This window comes from Cotesia typhae, unplaced genomic scaffold (assembly GCF_013202065.1).
Source record: "Cotesia typhae breed Kobodo isofemale line unplaced genomic scaffold, CoteBio_Ctyphae scaffold_152, whole genome shotgun sequence".
Classification (NCBI taxonomy): Eukaryota; Metazoa; Arthropoda; class Insecta; order Hymenoptera; family Braconidae; genus Cotesia; species Cotesia typhae.
In genome coordinates, this window is record NW_027423776.1 from 1263676 (window position 1) to 1289132 (window position 25457).

The 25457-nt window shown below is 31.2% G+C and overlaps 1 protein-coding gene across 7 annotated transcripts in view; it reads left to right on the forward strand.

Annotated features, from left to right (window-relative positions):
* The first annotated feature begins 1341 nt into the window (after nt 1–1341).
* Nucleotides 1342–25457, forward strand: part of LOC141536477 (outer dynein arm-docking complex subunit 4) — a 132826-nt gene continuing 108710 nt past the window's right edge. Inside the window, exons 1-5 of one of the 7 annotated variants that reach the window (XM_074257009.1) lie at nt 12506–13242; nt 13313–13459; nt 15089–15380; nt 15444–15713; nt 23556–24663. In XM_074257009.1, the coding sequence (XP_074113110.1) occupies nt 13319–13459; nt 15089–15380; nt 15444–15713; nt 23556–24376 (1524 nt within the window). In that variant the 5' untranslated portion in view covers nt 12506–13242; nt 13313–13318 and the 3' untranslated portion in view covers nt 24377–24663. Of the gene's footprint in view, nt 1877–12505; nt 13460–13636; nt 14545–15088; nt 15381–15443; nt 15714–21575; nt 21763–22488; nt 23002–23555; nt 24664–25457 lie in introns of those variants that run through there. The other 6 variants (XM_074257011.1, XM_074257010.1, XM_074257008.1 and 3 more) reach the window with 6 other exon arrangements.

The following is a 25457-nucleotide window of genomic DNA, read 5'->3' on the forward strand; positions in this document are numbered from 1 at the left end:
CCAGCTGGCTTTTGAGAGCAGTATTGAGGCAATTTGTGGACTGACGAATGCAGTAAAGTGTTCTTGGTGCTGAGCTGCAAATTTTAGTGATATGACCAGTTCAAGACAGCGTGGGGTCTAGAATAACTCCTAGATATTTGAAACTCCTAACATATTCGATATTTTCTCCAGCTATCTTAAGTCTCGGTATACTATCAGGATTAAGGGAGTTGATATTATAGCCACTTCCAAAAAACATAACTTTCGTCTTTAGAGAGTTTATCTTGAGCTTATTCCGCCGACACCACGATTCAATCGTGTCAATATCTTTATCAACATTCCTAATAGCATCATCCAGATCATGCAGTTTGCATGAGTAATAAATAACACCATCATCAGCGTACAGCAAACTGGAGCAGTGATACAAGCAGTGATAATAATAATAATAATAATAATAATTCGTCTCTTAAGGGAAATGACTTTGGCCTGCTGTGATCACTAACCGCCTTGTTGTGCGGAGTGGTCCAGCAGTAACGGATGAAGCTTAGGCTGGGCCCTCGGAGAATCGGACTCCGGGAATAACCCCCTGAGCATTTAATAACAAAATAATAATAATAATAACTGAATATAACATCTCAGCCAAAGAAGAGCACAAAAGACAAATATATCAGGGTCTCCTGTTTGAAATTGGCAAACTTTATCCAGGTTACCGTGTCAAGCTTGTCGTCCTGATTGTTGGCGTCCTAGGAGGGATGAAACAGTCTTTTGTATCCTCATTTGCCAAAGTTCCAGCTTGCTCATCAAAAGTTGAGTTCTTGGCAGTTAGGATGCAGAAGGCTGTTATACTTGGTTCTCTCCGTCTCTTAAGGGAAATGACTTTGGCCTGCTGTGATCATTAACCGCCTTATTGTGCGGAGTGGTCCAGCAGTAACGGATGGAGCTCAGGCTGGGCCCTCGGAGAATCGGACTCCGGGGATAACCCCCCTGAGCATTTAGTAACAAAATAATAATAATAATAATAATAATAATAATGTGGTGGTAGAGATAAACGGAAAATTAAAATTACTTTTTTTTTATTCTAATTAATATTAGAAATAACTATTTATTTAATATTAGAATCAATTTGATAAAATATAAACTCTGACGTTAATAATTATCATCAAGGATTGTATAAATTATTAATTTGATTTTAAAAGTTATTATCGAGATACTTAATCAAATTATCTGAGATAGTTGAAGATACAAATTTATAGTAATATAACAGATGATTCAAATTAATATATTGGTCGTAACTTTAATAATTTATGTCATATTGATAATAATAAAAGGTAGTATTCATTACTATTGAAGTATGTTGAAGCTTTTCACATTACTTCGATGATAGTATTTTTATTACCATAAAATTCTCTCTGTGTAGTTCTGTTTCAATTTCTCATAAAACGCTAAAAAGAGCAAGGAAGAAAACCTAAGTAATTTTTAACAGCTTTGATTGCAGTAAGACTTAAATGATGGAAAATACTGATTTCATAAATTTTTCTTGTATTTCATAAAATTTGAAGACAATCATAAAATTTCATCAAATTATAAAAGTCGGTAAATTTTTTTTAAAAGACTTGTTAGTAAAATTTGCGGTACTGAATAGATACATAATGGATTTTTAGAAATTTTCATGAAAATGTATTAAACTTTATGAAACTCGTTATATGAGTAAAGTAGAATTTAATATAAGTTTATAAAATTACCATCAGAAACTAAAAATAGTACTTTTATTAAATTTCAGAAAATTATATGAAACTTTGGAAACATTCAGACATCTATTGTAATCGTCTTTTCTATTGTAATTTGATAATTACAGAAATTCCATGAAATCTTGTGAATTTCCATGGAATTAAATAAGGTAATGATACACTTCTTACGATTTTAGTATTATGAGCTTAAACTTTTACAGTTTTTTTCTCAATAAAAATTTTCTACGATAATTGACTAATTAGATTATGTATATATTAATTTATGTATATATTAAGCTGTATCGAAAAAATCAACTATTTTTTTTTTTTTTTTGAAAAATATACTGAAAATCTAGTTTACAATACCAAAGAAATATGCCAGTTTAACGGACAGCTCTTAATTTTAATATTAAGATGTCCCGCATCACAATTTTCCATTTTCCATTTAAATAATATGGGAAAATAGGCGCGCAGTAACCTATCGGTTCCGGCCCTTGCTTTTCAAAATGCATTGGACCGGGTTCGAGTCCGGCATACACCAATGAATATTTTCAATATTTAAGTGTATTATTCTGCTGAGCCTAAAAAAGTTTAAAACGAGTTCCAATCTCAAAAAATCCACTCATGTTAATAGTAAGTCGCTCATGACCTTAGTAGTTTATGCGACGTTAAATAATAAAAAAAAAAAAAAAAAAAAAAAAAACATGGGAAAATCTGATTCTTCAAGTTTGGAATTTTGTAGCTCTGCAACGAATTATCGAACCAATAAACTACAATGTATCCTTACAGAAAATTGAATGCTCTGCAAAAAAGGTCTCTTATAAATTTTTTATTAATGCACTCCTTCAAAAGTTATTCAAGGTCAACGTTGAAACCATTGTAAATTGTAAGAAATTTTCACTTTTTTGGAACATCTATCATACTTATAACAATATTTTGTCGCAAATAAGCTTTTTTAAAATTTTTTTTTAGGGTTTCACAAATTTTTGAAAGTATTTGAAGGGTGGATCTATTAAAAAATTTATTTTTAGATGCTTGCCATTAAAATCAGGATTCTAATGAATGTTTTTTGTTATTTTCAACTTCTTCTTTTGACTTCTAAGAGTATTTATTTGTCAGTGTTTTTTATTGCATACATTTTTTTCAACCTTTATTAAACAAAATGATTAAAAATGATTTCACAATGTTGAATGCCCCTTAAGAGATATGATTTAGAATGATTTACATGATTTGACAGGATTAAAAATAATTAGAAAAATAATCATTTTTAATCATATCAAATCATTTTGTTTAATCAGGGAATGTTTATTTTCACAAAATACTTAATAATAATTAACTAAAGCTTGTAACTTATAAGTCTTGATGATTATTATTGAACTGAAATAGAAATAGATTGATATTGATATATTTTCAAATTTTGATTTTTATTAAAATTTTAATGTTATACTAAAATTCATATAGTCTAGTCGAGAAGTGAGTTTCTCGAGAAGAATCGATTCGAGCCTCTTAAAAATATGGCGATTGATGCATTGGATTCAGAATTCAATTCTTAGAATACGATATTTTTTAATTTATCCCCCATTAAAAATTTCATTTGTTGTAAATAAAAAACGAAGTGAAAAAAATGTAGTGTCCATTTTGTAGTTATAACATCAAAAATATTAAAGATATCTGGAATTTGAAAAAAGATCCGAGAAGAGGAGAAAATTTCAGTAAAATACGTCTTGACTCCCGGAGTTGTAGCTCCATTATTTATAATTTTAATTTAACGTTGAAAATTGGGTTCCGCGCAGTCGTTTCGGCGCCTAGGCGTTGCCGCTAAGCAAAGTATGCAACACAAAATAATTTTTTTATAACACTCAATATTAATTTAAAAATCTGAATAAATTATAGTATCATCTAGACAATTAAAGGAATATAACCGCTCCAAAAAAAAGTTTTTAGCTTAATTTTTGTTTAAGTTATTCAATTGTTAAATAACTAATTTTTTGTAGACTTGAGTTTTCATAAAATCTCTTATAAAAGTTTGAAAAACGTGTCTATAAATTTTTTTTTCTTTTGGAAGCTCTTGTTATATAAATAATGAACAAGACCGCGTAGTAAAAGTTTATCAAAGTTTTTTCATTTGGTTATAATGATTTTTCAAAGTTATCATAAATAGAAATATCTATCTAATGTTATAAAAAAAAAATTTTTTTTCTAAATTTTTAATATTGGTTGTTTTTGTATTGATATATTGCATCTAGTGGCTTGGCTACAAAATTTTTAACATTAATTGTTTAAAAATTTGTTATAAACAAATAGACAAATTTCATATTTTCGAAAAATTTTTTTATGTCATTTTGTTATCTTAGCTTAGTAAAATAATAATTTTTAAATAAAAATTTTTTCTTAAAAAATTTTTTTAATTGTTTATAATTGTTTTTTTCATTTGTCCACTATTTAAATTGTTTACTAAGAAATCATTTTTTTTTTAAATTGTTTTTTACAAATCTCAATATAATTATAGAAAAAAATATTTTTTTAATTGATATTTTCATTGTTTACTTTACAAACAATTTGTTATAAACAGATTTACATTTTCGTTTTATTTTTTTTCTAATGCTTTAAAAAATTACAAATTCAGCCATGTGCATTAAAGTTATAAAAAAAAAATTTTCTCCATTTTTTATAGTTTTTACTTTGACATACGTTAAGTAATAAATTGAAAATTTCAAAATTGAAAGAAAGCAGCAAGAACGACATAAATTATTGGCTTTAGGTAGGAAAATAACGACAATAAAATCCAGAAAATGTACCTTTAACCGTGTAATAATTAGAATAAATGGAAAAAACTGATAAAAAAATGGAATTAAAAATCTAAAAAAATTATTTTTGAGTAGGCCAATAATTACTTTATAAAATTGTCTTGAATCATAAAAGCCGTAACTTCAATAGTTTAAAAGATATAATCATTTAAAGGATTCAAGTGTTGCATTTTTTTATAAACAAATGTTTATAAAAATAGAACCATAATAGATATCGAGCATGTAAAAAATTATTATATAAATCAATAAATTGTCTAAAAGATCATCTTGAATGTCAAAGACTGAATCATCCATAGTTTAGAAGTTACAACAATGTATAAGTTACAAAATAGTTGACGATTTCAACTTTGATGAGGTAAATTATTTTAAAATTCAATAAAAAATGGAGAAAAATTTTTTTTATAACTTGGATGTACATGGTTGAATTTGTAATTTTTTAAAGCATTAGAAAAAAAATAAAACAAAAATGTAAATCTGTTTATAACAAATTGTTTGTAAGTAAACAATGAAAATTTAAATGAAAAAAATTAGGAAAACAGTTGACCTTGAAGGACATCCCTGTAACTTCCCGCTAATTCCATACCTAAGCGCTTAAAACTTCACTAATGATGTTTTTGAGCTCTCTGAGCTCAGAGAGATAGCTTTTTAATGCTTTTGAGCTCTTCAAGCTCAAAAATCTAATAGAAGTTTTACAGAACATTATTTTCTGAATTTTCAAACCGCAATAACTTTTGAATGAACCGGTGATGTTAGCCGAGTGGTCTAAGGCGCAAGGCCTATAGAGCACTCGGACTGGCTCACCGGCCAGTCGTGGGTTCGAATTCTAAGCTGGTCTTAGAAACCATCTTGGTTGATATTCGACCCTTGCCGCGTAGATTTAAGATTTTTACAACCCAAAACGACCCCAACGTACCACTCCCAACAGTTAAAGTCGGCGATATGACCACAACAGTTAAAACCGACTCTAAATAATAACTAATTAAAAAAAAAATAGCTGTTTTATGCTTTTGAGCTCGAAGAGCTCAAAAGTCTTGTCACAGTTCGAGGAAACACAATTTTTAACTTTCCGCTAAGAGAATTGAAAATGTTCAAAAATCGGGAAGTTATTGGTTTCGACCCGTTTTTCGAAAATCGAGTTCTCATCAGATCTTGACGTTTTGAGGTCCTAGGAAGCTTCCCTGAATGTTTTCGCGATGATGTCCATACCCTTGTGGAAATAATTCTCAGAAAAAACTCTTGAAAAGCCTTTATAACTCTGAATAAGACTTTTCGAAAGTCTTCACATTCCTAACTAAGTGAAGGAAAGACTTAATAAGTCGTCAAAATTCAGCAAAACTCTTCAAAAGTCAAATTTTCCCTGTAATTTCGGACTTTCTCAAAGAGTTATTAAGACTTGATAAGACTTATTCAGTTTTACAGGAAAAGAAGAGAATATTTCTTTTCAAAAAAATTACTTATCAGAATTAAAGAAAATTGAAAATAAAACTATAAAAAAGAATTAATGCATGTTTTGTAAGAATTTTTGTAAAATAATATTTTTATCACGAAAATACTTTGATGGGCATCGAATCACTCGTAGTTGAGCAAGTCAAAACATCAACAGCAAATGAAGTGCACTTGCTGTTGGAAACAGATACTACTCAAAGAGTAAATCCAATCGGTATTTAATTTGGACTATCAAATATTTAAGTCAACTTTCCAGGTAGGAGAGTATTTTCTAACCACACGTCACCTAGTGGAAACTAATAACACTTAGAGATTCTAACTGTAAATTCGTAAACTAAAATGTGGTTAGTATCAATTAATTCCAGCAGATAGCGTGTGGATAGAAAATTCTCTCCTACCTAGAAAGTTGACTTAAATATTTGATAATTCAAATTAAATACCGATTGGATTTACTCTTCGAGTAGTATCTGTTTCCAACAGCAAGTGCATTTCATTTGCTGTTGATGTTTTGACTTGCTCAACTATGATTCGATGCCCATCAAAGTATTTTCGTGATGAAAATATTATTTTACAAAAATTCTTACAAAACATGCATTAATTCTTTTTTATAGTTTTATTTTCAATTTTCTTTAATTCTGATAAGTAATTTTTTTGAAAAGAAATATTCTCTTCTTTTCCTGTAAAACTGAATAAGTCTTATCAAGTCTTAATAACTCTTTGAGAAAGTCCGAAATTATAGGGAAAATTTGACTTTTGAAGAGTTTTGCTGAATTTTAACGACTTATTAAGTCTTTCCTTCACTTAGGGATGTGAAGACTTTCGAAAAGTCTTATTCAGAGTTATAAAGACTTTTCAAGAGTTTTTTTGGAGAATTATTTCCACAAGGGTGTGTGTGTGTGTGTGTCTTGGAGAGCTCAAAAACATCATTAGTGCAGTTTTAAGCACTTGATATAAAATTAGCGGGAAGTTGCACGGATGGCCTTCAGGGTCTACCGTTTTTCTAATTTTTAAAATTTTCAAACTGTTATAACTTTCGAATGAATGAACCGATTTTCAGGCAGTTGGCGGCAATCGATGTAGTTTTTTGAGCTCTATAGAAAAAATAGCTATTTTATGCTTTTGAGTTCTTTGAGCTCAAGAGTCTTATCAAAATTTGATAAAACACGATTTTTTTAATTTTCAAACTGCTATAACTTTTGAATGAATCAATCGATTTTCATGCGGTTGGTGGCGATCGATGTAGTTTTTTAAGCACTATGAAAAATTTAGAACAAAAAAATTGATCTGATAAAAAATTTTGAAGTTATTACAAAAAAACACTTTTTTCGATTTTTTCGACAACGATATCTCACGAACGCATCAACCGATTTTGACGTTTTTGGTCGCGATCGATGGGGGTTTTTAAGGTTAAGAGCTGATTAGTTTTTTAAGTCGAACGGTTTAGCCAATTCGGAGATATTTGAAAAAAATTAAAAAAGAACAACTTTTTTTGCATTTTCTCGAAATCTATCGGTCCGAATCAGTTCAAATTTTCAGGAAATTTAAGTTTGGTGAAGCCCTTTCGAATAGCACCAACCGCGATGAAATCGGTTCAACCGTTCAAAAGTTATAAAAGGGTTACACACACACACACACACACACACACACACACACACACACACACACACACACACGCGGACATCATCGCGGGAATAGTCAGGGAAGCTTCTTAGGACCTCAAAACGTCAAGATCTGATGAGAACTCGATTTTCGAAAAACGGGGTGAAACCAATAACTTCTCGATTTTTGAAAATTTTCAATTTTCTTAGCGGGAAGTTAAAAATTTTTCGAAAATATGAAATTTGTCTATTTGTTTATAACAAATTTTTAAACAATTAATGTTAAAAATTTTGTAGCCAAGCTGCTAGATGCAATATACACTAGTCACAAAAATTAAGGGATATAAAAAAAATTCCAAATTTTTTGGTGATTTTCAGCGAGCTGTAACTCCGAGGAAAATGATCGCACAGAAAAAAAAAAAAAAGCAAATTGTAGCTCCAAGTGTCTAGTTTTTAGATATGACCATGAAAATTTTTTGTCATCGTCAGGTCTGGAGAAATCCTAAGAAAACTACTGAAAAAAAATTTTTCGAAATTTTTTTTCGTCTTAAAAAAGGTCTACGGGCTTCAAAAAAATTTTTTCGATTGTTTCGTTTAAAAGCTCTTTTAGTAAATTTAATACCCTTTAATTTGACGTAATCAAAAAGCCTGTATGATAATTTGCCGCGGAGTTATCGTCAATCAAAGCAAAAAAGGTTTTTTTGACTTTGGAAATCAATAACTCTGGAAATAATGACCGTATAGGAAATCGAAGGAGGGTTTTGAAAACTACACAATATTCTCTATAAGAAAACGTAAACCGCTTTTGAAGAAAAAATTTTTTTTGAATTGAAAACTCGGACTGAAAAAAAGACAAAAATTCGCATAATTAAGGATATTTGGATAACTTGGTATAACTTTGGATAAAATGGTTGAACGAAGGATATCGTTGGTAATTTTTAACTTCAAAGTGTCCCCTAAAATCCCTAAGAAATTCAAAGCGCTGCGATTTTTTGTTCATAGTGCCCAGAAGCTTCAAATTCTGTGTTTTCGCAAAAATCACCATTATGAGCAACTTTGTGATTTTTATTCATTTTTCCATTGAAAAAATTTTTTTCAAAATTCTTTATTTTTCGATCAAAGAGATTGATTTTTCAAGAAATTTGAAAAAAAAAAATTTCAATTTTTTTCGAAAATTTTTTCGAAATTTTTTTATCAAAAATTTTTTTTTAATTTTTTTTTTTATCGTCTTCAGAATGCTTCACTATTGTCAAAAAAATTAACTCAATTTTTTCTGTCCGCTACAACTGCCTTAGTTTTAAATCTCATTTTAAAAATTCAATAAAAACAAATTGATATACCCCCGCGGAGTTCGGCTTTTCCTCACACAAAACTTGAATTTTACGTTTTCTTTTTAGCCTAAATTCCTTACGTGAATTTTATGTAAGCTTTTCTTTGATAAGCACCTTTTGATATGCCTCGTCGACATTTAGCTGCCACAGATGTGGCTCGCATTGTTACCCTCCTTCAAGAGGGCTACAGTCAGGTGGAAGTAGCAGCTTCTATGGGAGTGAGCCAGTCCGTTATCAGTCGGGCCTATGCCCGATTTAACGCGACTCAAAGTTACGATCGTCGTCCGGGTCAAGGTAGACTACGAATCATTACCGAGCGTGATGATCGAGCTATCATTCGAGAAGCTCGTCGAAACCCTACTGCGCATGCCCACACGATCGCTCATCAATTTCGCAATCGTCGACAACGTCCTCCCCAACAACACATATCGGCATCGACGGTTCGAAATCGCTTTCGAGAGCAAGGACTACGCGCTAGACGCGCAAATCGCGTGCCTATGCTCACTCCACGACATCGCCGAGCCCGATTGGCCTATGCTCATGATCATCACCATTGGGGTCGTAGACAGTGGACCAGTGTATTATGGACTGACGAATCTCGATTTTGTCTTCATGGCAGCGATAGACGATCTCTCGTTTGGCGCCGTCGTGGAGAACGAGATCGGGATGGTTTTACGAGACCAGTTACAGCTTTCAATGGTGGATCAGTCATGGTGTGGGCAGGCGTGTCCTTCAATACCAGAACCCCGTTAGTTATCGTTCGTGGGACGTTGACTGCCGATAGGTACGTCGACGAAATTCTGGAGCCACACGTCCTGCCTATGCGCACACGCATGGGGGCAAGACGGTTCATTTTGATGCAGGATAATACTCGTCCTCACACTGCAGTTCGTACGCGAACTTTTCTCCGCGCCAACAACGTAACAACGCTTAATCATCCAGCGATGAGTCCTGATTTGAACCCAATTGAGCATGTTTGGGACATGCTTGGGCGTCGATTGCGGCGAGACTATCCGCAACTGCACAATCTTCATCAGTTGACTCAAGCGTTGTTACGTTGTTGGCAAGGAATTTCGCAACGTGATATTCGACGATGCATCAACATGCAAGAGCGTTTACGAGCTGTGATTCGGAACAGAGGTGGCAATATACGGTACTGAGCAGTTACTGCCGTGCGTACAGAGGTCATTCGGCAGCTGCAAACAGACAAACACGCAGACAAAGACACACACACACACACACACACACACACACACACACACGCGCGCGCGCGCGTGTGTGTGTGAGAAGCGTAAATCCGACCGAGCAACCTCCACGTGGTACGCTTTGGGTAACGCTAATGCCGGCGGTAAAACAACAGTCGAAAAAAATTGAGAAAATTTCGAAAAAAATTTTCGAAAAAAATTGAAATTTTTTTTTTTCAAATTTCTTGAAAAATCAATCTCTTTGATCGAAAAAATAAAGAATTTTGAAAAAAAAAATTTTTTTCAATGGAAAAATGAATAAAAATCACAAAGTTGCTCATAATGGTGATTTTTGCGAAAACACAGAATTTGAAGCTTCTGGGCACTATGAACAAAAAATCGCAGCGCTTTGAATTTCTTAGGGATTTTAGGGGACACTTTGAAGTTAAAAAATTACCAACGATATCCTTCGTTCATCCATTTTATCCAAAGTTATACCAAGTTATCCAAATATCCTTAATTATGCGAATTTTTGTCTTTTTTTCAGTCCGAGTTTTCAATTCAAAAAAAATTTTTTCTTCAAAAGCGGTTTACGTTTTCTTATAGAGAATATTGTGTAGTTTTCAAAACCCTCCTTCGATTTCCTATACGGTCATTATTTCCAGAGTTATTGATTTCCAAAGTCAAAAAAAACTTTTTTGCTTTGATTGACGATAACTCCGCTGCAAATTATCGTACAGGCTTTTTGATTACGTCAAATTAAAGGGTATTAAATTTACTAAAAGAGCTTTTAAACGAAACAATCGAAAAAACTTTTTGAAGCCCGTAGACCTTTTTAAGACGAAAAAAATTTCGAAAAATTTTTTTTCAGTAGTTTTCTTAGGATTTCTCCAGACCTGACGATGACAAAAAATTTTCATGGTCATATCTAAAAACTAGACACTTTGAGCTACAATTTGCTTTTTTTTTTTTTCTGTGCGATCATTTTCCTCGGAGTTACAGCTCGCTGAAAATCACCAAAAAATTTGGAATTTTTTTTATATCCCTTAATTTTTGTGACTAGTGTATCAATATAAAAACAACCAATATTAAAAATTTAGAAAAAATTTTTTTTTTATAACATTAGATGGATATTTCCATTTTTGATAACTTTGAAAAATCATTATAAACACATGAAAAAACTTTGATAAATTTTTATTACGTAGTCTTGTTCATTATTTATATAACAAGAACTTCCAAAAGAAAAAAAATTAGGAAAACGGTTGACCCCAAAGGCCATCCCTGCAACTTCCCGCTAATTCCATACGTAAGCGCTCGAAATTGCACTTATCATATTTTTGAGCTCTTCGAGATCAAAAATATAATTTTCGTGTCATTTTAAGATCTCTGAGCTCACAAGTCTGCTATAAGTTTAATAAAACTCTATTTTTTACTCGGTTGGCAGCACTTGACGCAGTTTTTGAAGCCTCATAAAGAATCATTAAGTTTGAATTGATCGAACTAGAAATTTCAAAGTAATTCCAAAACAAATTTTTTTTTCAATCTTTTCGTTAATGATAACTCACGAACGAATCAACTGATTTAAACCGGGCTGGCGGCAATCGACGTAGTTTTTAGATGTCAAGAGCTGATTAGTTTTTAAAATCGATCGGTCGAGCCGTTGAAAAGTTATCAAAAAAACAGCATTTGGAAAAAGTTTTTTTTGAGATTTATGGACCGGTTTAAATCGGTCTAAATTGTGTTCAAAGTTTAAGTTTGGTCAAGCCCTTTCGAATGGCACCAACCGCGAATCGATCGAGCCATTCAAAAGTAATAAGAGGGTCACACACACACACACACACACACACACACACACACACACACACACACACACACACAGCCGCACGGATACCATCGCGGGAATAGTCAGGGAAGCTGCCTGTGACTTTAAAACGTCGAAATCTAATGAAAACTCGATTTTCGCAAAATGGGGCAAAACCAATAACTTTCCGAATTTCAAAAATTTTCAATTTTTCTTAGCAGAAAGTTAAAAAGGAGCACAAGCACCCCACTGAGTAGATGACTGAGCGCCAATGCGCTGCTTAAAGCTAGTCTTTATTTATATAAATTACAGCTCCATTACAAATGATACTAGAGGACCCATCTTAACACCGCAAGATTTGAATACCTGAGCTACCAAAAAGTTCTCTGGCATTGATTTTATTATTTTACTATAATTCCGCATGAAGATTATTTGAACAAAAAAATGTGTTCGGTGTAGGATTATTATTTATTATAGTTTAGTTTTTTCTATGTATTTTCAAGATCAATTTTTTTAATACGTTCAAAATGATTTAAGATATCATGACTTAATGTATTATATGTCAATGACAACTATCAGAAGTTTTTCTTTCTTTCTGATACGAAAAGTTTAAACATTGGAGATCACGCGACAGTTGACCTCCTTCAATCGTCTATGTGTATTTATTCGGTTTATCGATTAGTAATTACAAACTTCTAAAGGGTTCGACTGCTGTCGCGTTCAATATTTTGCAATAACATGAAAACTTCGATTTTTTGTTGAAGTATTTATCATAAGTTGGGTGGAACTTTTTTAGAGAATTATATCAAATATTATACAGGATTAAGTCATTATAGGAGGTTCATGTTCATTAACCATGTCGATGTATGATAAATTTTTTAAAGTAGCATTCATACAATTATTTCAAGAACTAATTTCAAACGGAACATAGTTGATGTTATAGTGGGTCGGCCAATCGTGAACACTATTATAGTTAGTAGGCAAACGATATCACGGGTATAAAATAAAGGACTCTTATGTTAACCCTGAGCTTGCGCGCTCTTGTTGCAACAAATTTCTTTACGTTTACTTTATTTCTGTATGAATAGTTACCGCCGCAATGTGACTTGAAAATTATTCCTAGTAGTATTGGAAAAATACGTCTATTGTAAGAATTTGTTAATGGGATAATTAATAATTCATAATTAATATTCAGTAAAAAAAGGCTCAGTTATAATTTTATACAAGGTTTCAATCATTTCTAGTTTTTAAAGTATAATCAATAAATATCTTTAGTGTCAGAATTATTGTTTCACTGATTGCTAAATAATAAAATAAGTGTTTCATACGTTCAATACTTGATATTGAAAGAACGAGAATTGACGAACAGGTAAAATCATGTATTATTTGATATAGGATAAAATTATGTAAGACATCATTAGTCATAGATATCTTTATAGCTCGATATGAAATCAAATCGTAAGATGAAAAATGTTAAAAAAAGTAAGCTGAGTGTTACACAAATTGAAACAAAAGTACGTGTAAATGAAGCCACTGGTCATATAAAAAACAAACATTACAATAAAGCGCTGGCATTATACAATAAAGTAAGTAAACACGATTTTGGGATTTTACATTATTAAGCAATAAAAGTTTTTATGACAATGTATAGTATTAACTTAAAACTTGACCATTTATTAACTGATGAAAATAGTCTTGTAAATCAATTTTGCAAGATCGGGATAGAAATGCTCAACAGGTAGTCAGGAAGTCATTTGTGACAACAGAACTCAGTGACAACAGATGCGCAAATGAATCTCATGTTGGCAACAGGTGATATTGGACAAGATTTTTATTTCTCACGTGGCACGAATACTTGGTATGTACGCACGTGGAAGTAAAGCATTTGAAAACACGAAGATGACGCCATCGGCGTTGCTGAATGTGGCGCATTGTTGATGGTTGCTAAGGTAACTAGCCACCTCATCAAGGTGTCAATATCCGCACGTCGGTTAAAAACTAAAAAAACTGATAACTGGAGACCAGTAAATTTTGGTTGAATGTAAGGTGATATGAATTGTGTGAGTTTTTTAGAAATCTGAACGATCAAAAATTATATAAGATGAGCAAATCAAGTGAAAGTAACGTTACAATTCAAGTATCTAATATTTTAAAGCCAACGTTGCAAGACAAAGATTTTCTTCAAAGCTTTGTGAGAATCGGATTAGATGAGGGTTTAGGAGATACGAAAAAAAAATTAGATGTTACCGAGCAAACAAGAAAAGAAAGCAAAGAGTACATAAGCAATAATCGAGCTAACTCATCAGAGTTACAAGATTCAGTTATTAGCAAAAAAACAAGTGAAGAAAATAAAAAAGATATGAAACCAAGTCGACGGTTTAATAAAGGTTCTGTTGAGTATGAAATCAATGAGCTAAAAACTAATAAAGTGCGACGACGAAAAACAAGTATATCACGTAAACAAGAGGAAGTATATACTGATAAAGATCGTGCTGCCGCAGTTAATATGGGTACTCGTGATATTATTCAATCATTAAAAATCAAGCGCCGACAAGATCGAAGCAAGATGATGCAAATACCGGAAGAAGCTGAACCAAGTGCTATGCTAGCGCTTGGTACTCGTGAAATGCGGTCGGGGAATCTCAGCGTTGCCATTAGCTGTATCAATAAGGTTCAATTTAGTTTTTCGATATCATGTTTTCATGTTTAATTTAATTTTTTTTAATCGCTGCTTTGTATAGATATATTAAGTCACAAAACGAATCATCATCTAACACGCGATCCAGATAATATGCTGTATGATGTATAATATCAATTCATATACATATATATATATATATATATATATATATATATATATATATATATATATATATATATATATATATATATATATATACATATAGATACATATCTATATACGTACATATTTATTGAAGAATAAATAAACGAATGAAAAAAAAACAAGCTACTATACAAACAATAGCATTTTAGGAAAGATGGCAAATTTCGATAATCTATCACGATTTAAGATGTCTCGAAATATCACGGTACCACTTGACTCCAGCACGATTATCAGAATAAAAAAAGAATATGTCGTTATTCTTTCTTATGAATTGTGTACAAGAAAATGTTGTTATTAATATTTCATTTTGTGAATAATTTATCTAGTTAATTTATTGTTTGTTTTACCATAATTTCTTTGGTATTTACAGGCACTAGAACTAAGTCCAAACGATAAAAACGCATTATTAGCTCGAAGTAAATGTTACTTATTGCTTGGAGAACCACAAAAAGCACTTAGTGATGCTGAAGCAGCTCTCAATGAAAAAATGAATGATTCTAATAATGCCCGAGCAATTTTTTATAAAGCTGAATCATTATATCACCTTGGAGACTTTGAGTTGAGTCTTGTCTTTTATTATCGAGGCATAAGAATTAGGCCCGAGTTTGATCAGTTCCGATTAGGTGTACAAAAGGCTAAAGAAGCTATTCGAAATATTCTAGGTAATTTAATTTAAACATTTATCATTATGCTTATTTTTATGATAAAAAAATATTCCGTTGCAGATCATTGTGCACCAATCGAAATCGATTCTCAAATGGAAAGAAGAAGATTTAAAAAACTCAAATTTTATAATCCATTAACGAAAACAGCAGAAATAGACGAGAAAATTCAACAAGCAAACGGAGAAAAAATAATTCAGCATCAAAATAATTCTTCAACAGAGCTTTTTGAAAAATTCAAAAATTCTTCGGCTATTAACCGTGAAAGTAGTAATCTTCTCGGCCAATTGAATGTTGATAAAAAGTATCTGCAAGAATTAATAAAACGACCAGGTATAGTTACTCAATCATAGAAAAATACATGCTTAAACATACAGACAAATCCCTGATTAAGAAATCTAATTTGAAATAATTTAAAATGATTTGAAATAATTTAAAAGCATCGGATTTGAATACTATGTAGATATACAATTAACATGGAGATAATAATTTTAAATTATCTTTCTGAGTCAGGGATAAGCATACCTATAAAAACTCAAATCATTTATTTAAATATCGATATGTGATGATTACACGGAAAAAAGTAAACTGTAATAAATAATAGTCGATTTATAATAAGTGAAGATCAACTGGAAAAAATTACCATTTCAACTAGTAAAATCGTGATTTTAACAATGATTTTATAATATTTATCATTTAAATGTTACGATTTATTATTTACATGGAAGAAAATACTCTTCAAACAATAATATTCTTTACGTGAAAGTCGAAAATGTTAAAGTATAATGATTAAGAATTTTGACTTTGATATTTATTATTTCGTACCTAAAAAATGATTGCCGAATACCTAAAAAATACAGATTACAGTTACTAAATTTTCTATATAAGCAACGTCAATATTTACAAAGTAAAATGGTAAATTTTAATCGTAAAGTAAAAATCAAACTATGATTATTGATTTGCTTGGGCTGGTAAAATATATATTTTAAGAGTAGAATATTTACTGTTTCAAATGGTAAATTCTCCAAATGTGAGACTTTCCTTTTCTCCTCATAATATAGACTATACATTGAAACGACAATTTTTATTGTTTGATACTGTAACTTTTTAAGATGAGAGACTCGTTATTTACTATAGTGACAGCTACTAATCACATTGTTGATATTAAATTATAAATTGTGGCTGTTACACTTTCTACAATAAGTCTTGTGATACTTACATTTGTGTCACCCCGATGTTCACTGTACTGTTTGAAACTATAAAAATTAACCGGAATCCGAGTAAATTTTACAGTTTACATTTTTCCGTGTACTCGATTTTTAAAATTCAACCAAGAATATTACATTTTTTAATCTCTCATCGGTTTCTTATCTTTTTAACTTCTTACTACGAAAATCAATGATTTCCAAAGAGTCGGAAAGTTATTGGTTTTACTCCGGTTTTCGAAAAACGAGTTTTCATCAGATCTCAACGTTTTGAGGTCTTAGGAAGTAGTTCTGACTATTCCTACGAAGATGTGATTATGCCTGTCTGTATGTATGGTGTGTGTATGTTTGAATCTCTCATAACTTTTGAATGGCTTAACCGATTTAAACGAAGTTGGAAGCATTCGAAAAGGCTCTATTAAACTTAGATTCTCTATGCTATTTGAATCGATCCAGACTGGTAGATTTTAGAAAATCTCAAAAATAAAATTTTTAAAAAAATGTTTTTTTGGAACAACTTTTAAATAGATGTAACAATTAATTCTAAAATCTTATAAGATCTTCAACCTAAAAAACGACGTCGATCGCTGCAAACCGCATCAAAATCAGTAGATGAGTTGAAGAGAAATTATTAACGGAAAATTTTGAAAAAATTAGGAAAATTAGCTCTTCGAACTCAAAAGCCTGATAGAAGTTGTAACGGTAGAGAAATTTTTCCGTCCAAGTGGCGCCAATAAATAATTAAAATCAATAAATAAATAAGTTATAATTAAATAAATTAGTCGTCAAATTCTTTGAGATCGTGATGAAATCTCTTTCCTTGCTCTTCACTAAATTCTCTGTTGTTCTTCGGAAAGTAGTTGAGATGCGAATCAAGAAATTGAAGTTTCAAATTCATTAGGCGACATGAACGCTGAAAGTTTGCGATCATATTGGCCACAACATTTTTGTAATCAGCATCCTTGGTGTTACCTAAAAACTTGGTACACACTTTCTTGGCACATAGCCATGATGCCTTTTTTATTTATCTATAACTGTAACAAATGTTTCATCTTTGAATAACGTCCGGATTTCCGATCCATCTAAGATTCATTTTCTTAATTTCACATCTGATTTGTGCTTAAACACGACACAGGTATGTAAAGCACTCTCCTTCTTTATCAAAAGCTTTCACAAACTGTTTTATTAACCGAAGTGTAATATAAAGAAGAGGAATGAGAATTTTGGCTGGATCAACAAGCGGTTTTCTTATCATCTTATATGATCCAATTTTCAGACTTTTTCTAAGAATAAAAAAATTTCAGAATTTTTTTTCATAATTTAAAAATTTTTTTCTGACTTTCAGCAGAGAAATATTTCCACAAGGGTATTGTCAAACATACTCAAATAGAATGGATACTTCATGAATTCTGATTGTTGTCCCAGGATCATGGATAAAATCTTTAAATCACCATATACTTTCCATTTATCTTCTTCATACTTAATTTTTTTCAGGACATTTTCTAGATTTGTATACTCTTCTTTTAGTACAGTTGAGTGAGCTAAAGGTAAAGGCTTTTTTTCAAAATATTTACGGAAAGCCTCCTCTCGATTCAGATAAAATGAAACTGTAGTACCTTTTGTCAGAAAATTTCTCCTTTTCATACTCGAAACTCATATTTTAGCCGCTTCTTTTGAGTTTAACTTCTCTAAATAAATCATTTAGATGTTTGTGGTCGTATTTTTCTTGCTTTTTCCCTTCACCAATCGGTCTGTACTCTTTGTCACTGCTCAAAGGAATTTTTTGAACAGGTTCACTAGAATCGGATTCACTGCCAGTAGCAGACTCTTCGTCATTAAGAGCTACATTTTCAGGATCGACGTCGACTTCTATTGTATTGAATCCACTAATCAGGCTGTCTTGTGACGTATCATCTTCTGAACCTTCTATAAAGTTAGCAATTGGTTGTTGCACACCTGATATAGAAGAAGACGAAATTTTGTCCTTATGGATTCGGCCCACAGTCTCAACTTTTGTCGTGTAAAAGTAGCAATTACTTGTACCGAGAGACTTCTTCCATGTAACGGAGCTTTAAATTTAAGTTTCTTCTTGTTTTCGTGCTTTTCAAATCGGTTAACCATATTACAGCATGAACTTCAAACAACATTAGATATCCAATTTTTTTAATTGAGAGAAACTTCCTTATTGAAACACTTTTCATACAAAGTCACAAACTTATCTGTGAATTTCTTTGGATTTTTCATCCCAATGTATTTTGCACAAACGTAGCAAAAGAGATTAGGATTCATAGAACATTCATGATCGTCATGAGTACTAGAAAATCCAGCTAAATTTTAAGTAAAAGAAGCATGACAATTGATTCAAATAAATAAACCTCGCACGCTAGAATACCTGACCGAATCGCTGGTGAGTTAGCCGCCCTAAAAGTGATAACCCTCATATCTTCCTAGGCCTAAGTATGAAGGCTTTGGACAAGGTCAATGTCAACTCGTCGTTGGACCCACTAGGGCATCATCTTCATATTCTAACGCTTCCTTGTAAGATAGTGCACTATCGTTGGATTCGATACCACGAAATGTTGACTAGTAAATCATTCTACACATCCTGTTGAATGGAAGTTGCCATCGTAGTTCAAATGGTCCGTGGTAAGAGGTTTTTGCCGGTAAATGTACCGATTCAATGTCCTGACGTTATATTTTATATCAAAAACGAAATTCAATCGATGAAAGACTACAATAAGACACAATAAGTGGCATATAAACATATTTGCGAATCACTGATGAATGCTACAGAGAGAAACAAAGCAGAAATTGCAATTTGATCATAACATACTGAATATACCGTGAGATCATGGATTTTAACGTTTTTTTTTATTTTTCTCCGTTTTTTGCAGTTTGATCCTCAGTTTTGATTTTGGATTCGTATTAAGCGGTAAAAAAATATCGGAAAATCTTTGTCGCACACCCAGCACAGACCACTTTTTTTTGTGGACCTGTGTATTTATTAACAATTAAATAATTCTTTTACAGACTCACACGATAACTTAACTTAACAATATCTCCCACGTAACACTCTTTATAGAATTCTTCTGATAAAGAGACTAATCATAGATCTGGGTCATTTGCGCAAGGTACAGTGACTAAACATATACTTGGGACTGATGTTATATCACCAACTAAACTTTACTAAATAACTTTAATCGAAAACCATAATAACCACTCTACAAAGAGACTAATTGTATGTAGAGATCCTTTGCTCTAATACAGTGGCTAAACGTATATTAGAGACCATTAAATGATAGTGAGTAACAATACAGAGACTAAACATATATCTAGAGACTCCCAACAAACGGAAACAGATAGAAACGGATTCGACTTTCTATCCGTTTCAATCCGAATAAATCCTTTTTTTGAGGGGGCTGTTTTTATTCGTTTCTATGCGATTCAATCCGACAAGCGGGTAAGATAGAAATATTTAGTATCAGTTGATAAAAAATTCTTGTATACCGACGGTTACATTTTGACAATTTCAAATATTTAAATATAAATTTTCCGAACTTATAAATTCTAAAATATTTATATTGTTATTGTTATTCCTGGATTAAAGGAAAGATAACGACTCTTAAAAAAAAATTTCATATAAGTTTTCCGTGTTCAATGAAAATAATTAGTTGGACTTGAGGCGGATAATTTTCTGTTATTATTATTTATTTAAAAGAATATTTATTTTATTATATAAATTCCTATTCTTTAGCAAAACTTAAATTTTAGAAGCTTTCAATTTGTCAATGCAGTAAAAATGTTTTTTTGGTAATTTTTAATTTTAATTTTTTTTTAGTTTTAATTTTTTGAAACTGTCGGAAAATTTTTTTTCTTTTTCAATTTAATATTTTCTTATACTGACAAAAAGTCTTAGTGAGCTGAAATATTAAATATATTGACAATAAAATTTTTTGGATAATTAAATTTTTTTCAACTAAAAATATAAAGTACTGTAACTATGGAACTTGTTTCGACTGAATTAAATTTCAATTCAGTTTAAAAGTTCCTATTAGTCCAGTCGGCTAGAAAAAAAAAGTGGTTTGTTGGCCACTTTTCGATAAGAAGGTCCGATTTTGGATTTTTTTAAAATTATTCAGAAAAAAAATTTGAAACATTTGTGTGTATGTTGGAAGTGTTGCTTTTTTTTGTTTAAAAAATAGCGTTTTGGTGTTGAGCTTTAACTTAAAATATCTCAGAAACTACGCAAAAGTAGTCGAGAGAAAAACGCGGTTTCGCTCAAGTGGTTATAAACAAATAACCGTAATTCCGCGAAAAATCATTCGATTTGATTTTTTTTAAACTATACTTATTTTTGTCTTCTACAAGCAAAAAAAATGAGCTTAGCTCAAAAAATTTTTTTTGAATTATTTTCAGATTGTCGATTTTCTACATTGAAAAATAGTTGAAATTAGTAAAAAATGATTTTTTTTTCATATGAAAATTTTTTCGGTAGCAAAGAGTATGAAAAAAAATTTTTTTTAGTGCCCTCGCAACCTTTGATTCATTCTGGAAACACTATGGAATCGCTTTGGAAACATTCTGTAATCAGATTGATTCCAGCATGTTTCCAGAGTGTGTTTGTTACATTTGTCCATTATGTTTCCAGAGTAAAACCAGAGTGAATACATATCGAAACCATAATGAATCCATTTTGAATTCAGAATGTAACTTGATCGAATACATATTGTCACAATTATAAAACAATAGCTGGTATTTTCATTCAACGAATGCGGCAAGTCAGAGGTCTATTAGGAACTAAGCATATTCGCACAGTAACTACCAGATTGGATGACCTAATTTTTATCGAAGAATCCCAATTTATAAAGCCAGCAGTTCAGATCATTAGATCGCAACAATTATATGTTATTGAACAAACTAATTGCTAAGAAACAGATTAATTATATATAATAAGTAGGTAATCTTTGTAATTAATAAGTTTTCATTTTAGCTGCCTGTGTACAGGTACCTGTCGTTATTTGATTGACTGTTCCATTTGATGCTATCAAGAGTTCCTATATATTTATATAATTGAATTTATGAAGCCAATTGGTGTGAATTTGTTGAAATAAATAAATAGTTGTAAAAAAAAATTTGAATAAAGTTGTAAATTTTATGATTTCAGAGTTAAAATTGTTTCTTCAGTATTCTTGAACAATCATTACAAACTTTTTCGTTCTATGTTTAATTTGCTACATCTATTTATGTATTCTCTGAAAGCCATTCTGAATATAACTTAACGTGAATCTAGATACAAGAAAAAAAGGTTTACTTAAGCCAAGAAACAAAAACCTTGACTCAAGAAAGTTTTTTGAAGAAATTGGTCATCTGAAGCCAAGATAAAAAAAATTCTTAAACCAAGAAAATTTTCTTGTTTAGGTAATTTTTTTTTTAATCATAATTTTCATTAAAGATTGTGTTATCAAAAAAAATTTTTCGATTATCTTATAAACGACAAATTTGTTTATAACAATTTTTTAAATAATATGTGATAAAAATGATTAAAAATCATTTTTTAGTAGCTTACGATCATAAGAAATTGGACCAATAGCAATATCATAAAAAAAATATTTTTTTTTTTCAATGTTTAATCAAGGTTGATAATTTTTAACTCAAGTAAATTGTTAATAACAAAGGAAAAATTAACATTTTCAAATTCATAGTTTAACAACTATCGCACTTTCAATGTTGATGTTTGTGCTACAAAAAATTGTTAATTAATTAATGGATAATTAATTGAAAAATCGCGATACAAATTTTTGATCGCCTGATTATTGTTTATTGATCTATCCTATAGGTGTCTGGATTTTTTCATTTCTTAATGTTCATATTGAATAAGTTTAAATAATATTTTCTCATTAAAGGTCCGAAGTGGGCGGAGCTTACGAGTAGGTAAACAGGGGGTGATACTCAGTCAGTAAAACAGATTTGTGGGTTCGCGTCCATGCCAAAGGATCTACATTACCGAATGAGGGTACATATCCGTGATAAGTGCCCTCTGTAGATATGGGTGACCTGTACAAAGTTGCCGTTAATGGAAACAATCCCAACCATCGGCCGATATCTGGCAGCCAACGATTGGCCAGTTATAGGGATATGTCAACGGGCCATACTTGGTTAAACGCTGGTCGCCGTCTATTGCGGACATTAATGTTTTGCAATTAATATCCATTTATCGCCCAAAGTCTGGCTGTTCTTGGCCAATTTGTTATTTTATAATAACACAAATTTGGGTTTTCGGAGATGCATTACGCGAAGTATAATATTTAAAAAATTAAAAAAGATAGTGTAATGTTTATTTAAGATTATTATTGATCCAAATAGAAGTTATATATAAACTTATATAAATAAATAAAAAAAATATATATAAATTTTTATACAAGATTATCGTAGATCTAAACAAAAATAATGAGTAAATGAAACTAGACAATAAAAATTTTAAATGTGATTTCGAAGTTTGACTTGAGAAAAGGATGGCATAATTTTTGAAACAAACATATAACTATTGGAAGGATCAACTATCCCTTTTTAGAAAAAGAGATTTAAAAAAATTAAAATTGTTTGAAAAAATTGAAAAAGATTTGATTTTTACTACTACATAGAAATACACTTTACATTGAGGTAATCTTTTTGAATCTCTTTTTCTAATAAGGGATTAGCCTAAATAGGTTTGGTGCAAATTAAATTTAGAATAAAAAAAAATAATCGTCTTCAGACATTTAAAAACTTTATACAAAAATCGACAAAATTGAGTACTAATAAATTTCATAATCTGTATATGCAGTAATAAGATATATTTCAATCATTCAAATAGCTAAGTAGAATTTTTAGTTAGATTCCAGCATGCAGCGCAGCCGGTAATAATCGAGACTTTCACGCAGACGAACCAGGTTCGATTCCCACTTCCACTTAACTTTTAAAATTTTTTCAGAACATCCGACTAATGGGCCGTTGTTATCATTTGGACATACAGCCGTCCGTGGACCATTAAAAGTCGCCAATGATCGGCCGTCAATCAGTATCCTTCGCCCGTCGATGGGCCATCCGAGGGCCGGTTTTCGAACTTTGTATGGGAGGGTTGGTGTACCGCAAGGCACCATTCTTGGCCCTTTACTATTCATACTGTATAGTGATGATATTTTTAATGTAATTCCAAGTAATAATATTGTTTCTTATGCGGATGACACAGCTATATTATGTAGTGGTAATAGATGGGATGATACTAATTTACTCTTAACTGAATGGTTGCATAAAATAGATTGTTGGCTCAAGGGTAATCAACTTTCCCTGAATATAGATAAGACATATTATATTACTTTTGGTAGTTACATTGATAGTGTTCCTTACAAATACAAACTATTTATAAACAATAAAGAGATTAATAGAATAGATAGCTGTAAATATCTTGGAATAATCTTTGATAAGAACATGAAATGGAACATTCATACTAATGAACTGGCAAAAAAAATTAAATTTTTCTTGTATTTGTACTATAAGTTGAAACATTGTATAGAACCTATTGTATTGAAAACAATATATTATGGGTTGTTTGATAGCTTAATTAATTATGGAATAATTGCTTGGGGTGGAGCATATGAAAACTCCGTTAAATATCTTGTTAATGTACAAAATGAATTAATAGACAGAATATTCATTAATAATCAATTAACTGCCCCGCTAAAACTCAAAGAAAATTTTGGTGCCAGTGCTTTAACCAACTATTTTGAACTTTGTAAAAATCAGTATGTTTAAAGACCTTTAAATAGTCGAACTAAACAATTTCCTCTCCCGAAAATAAATAAGAAATTAAGTACTAAGAATGCCTGTTATGTAGCAACAGAACATGCCTTCTATAACTCTATGTAAAACATTGTATAAATTTTTGTATTCCTTCTGGTCTCTATGCATCGGTGTAACCCACTTCTATAGAACTATTTCCAGAAGTAAAATAAATAAATAAATAAATTACTATGTGTTGCATACTTTGCTTGGCAGCGACGATTAAGCGCCGAAACGGCCGCGCGGAGCCCGATTTTCGACGTTAAATTAAAATTATAAATAATGAAGCTACAACTCCGGGAGTCGAGATTTATTTTACTAAAATTTTCTCCTCTTTTAGAATCTTTTTTCAAATTTCAGATATCTTTTATATTTTTGAAATTATAGCAACAAAATGGAGACTCCTTTTTTTCCATTCCGTTTTTTGTTTATAACGAATTAAATTTTCAACGGCAGATAAATTAAAAAATACCTTTTCCAAAGAATTAAATTCTGAATCCAATGCACCAATCGCCCGTCCATATTTTTAATACTTTAGGATTGATATTTTGCAGAAAACTCACTTCTCAACTAGACTACGATAGTCTAGTCAACATGTGCCTTTTAGGTCCAAATTTTTAATCGCCTCGGAAAATGATAATCGAGGTGTCATTTGATTCGTCATCGAATGAAGAAACTTTTTAAAATTTTGAAGTGGTGCTTGCAAAAATTACAAAAGTTATAAACAATTTAGTAGTAAAAAAAAAAGGGGTTTTTGTTTTTTGCGAATACCTCATAAAGTATATGAAATTTTTGAAATTTGAAAAAGATACAAAAGGAAAAAGAAATTTCAAAAAAAGTCTTGCCTGCCGGAACTTTAGGATCAATATTTATAATTTTTCTAGAGGGTTGATAATACGGCCGAAAACGGGAACTCTCGCTTGCGTAAGAGTAGGTAAACAGGGAGTGATACTCAGTCAGTAAAACAGATTTGTGGGTTCGCGTCCTTGCCAAGGGATCTACATTACCGAATGAGGGTACATATCCGTGATAAGTGCCCTCTGTAGATATGGGT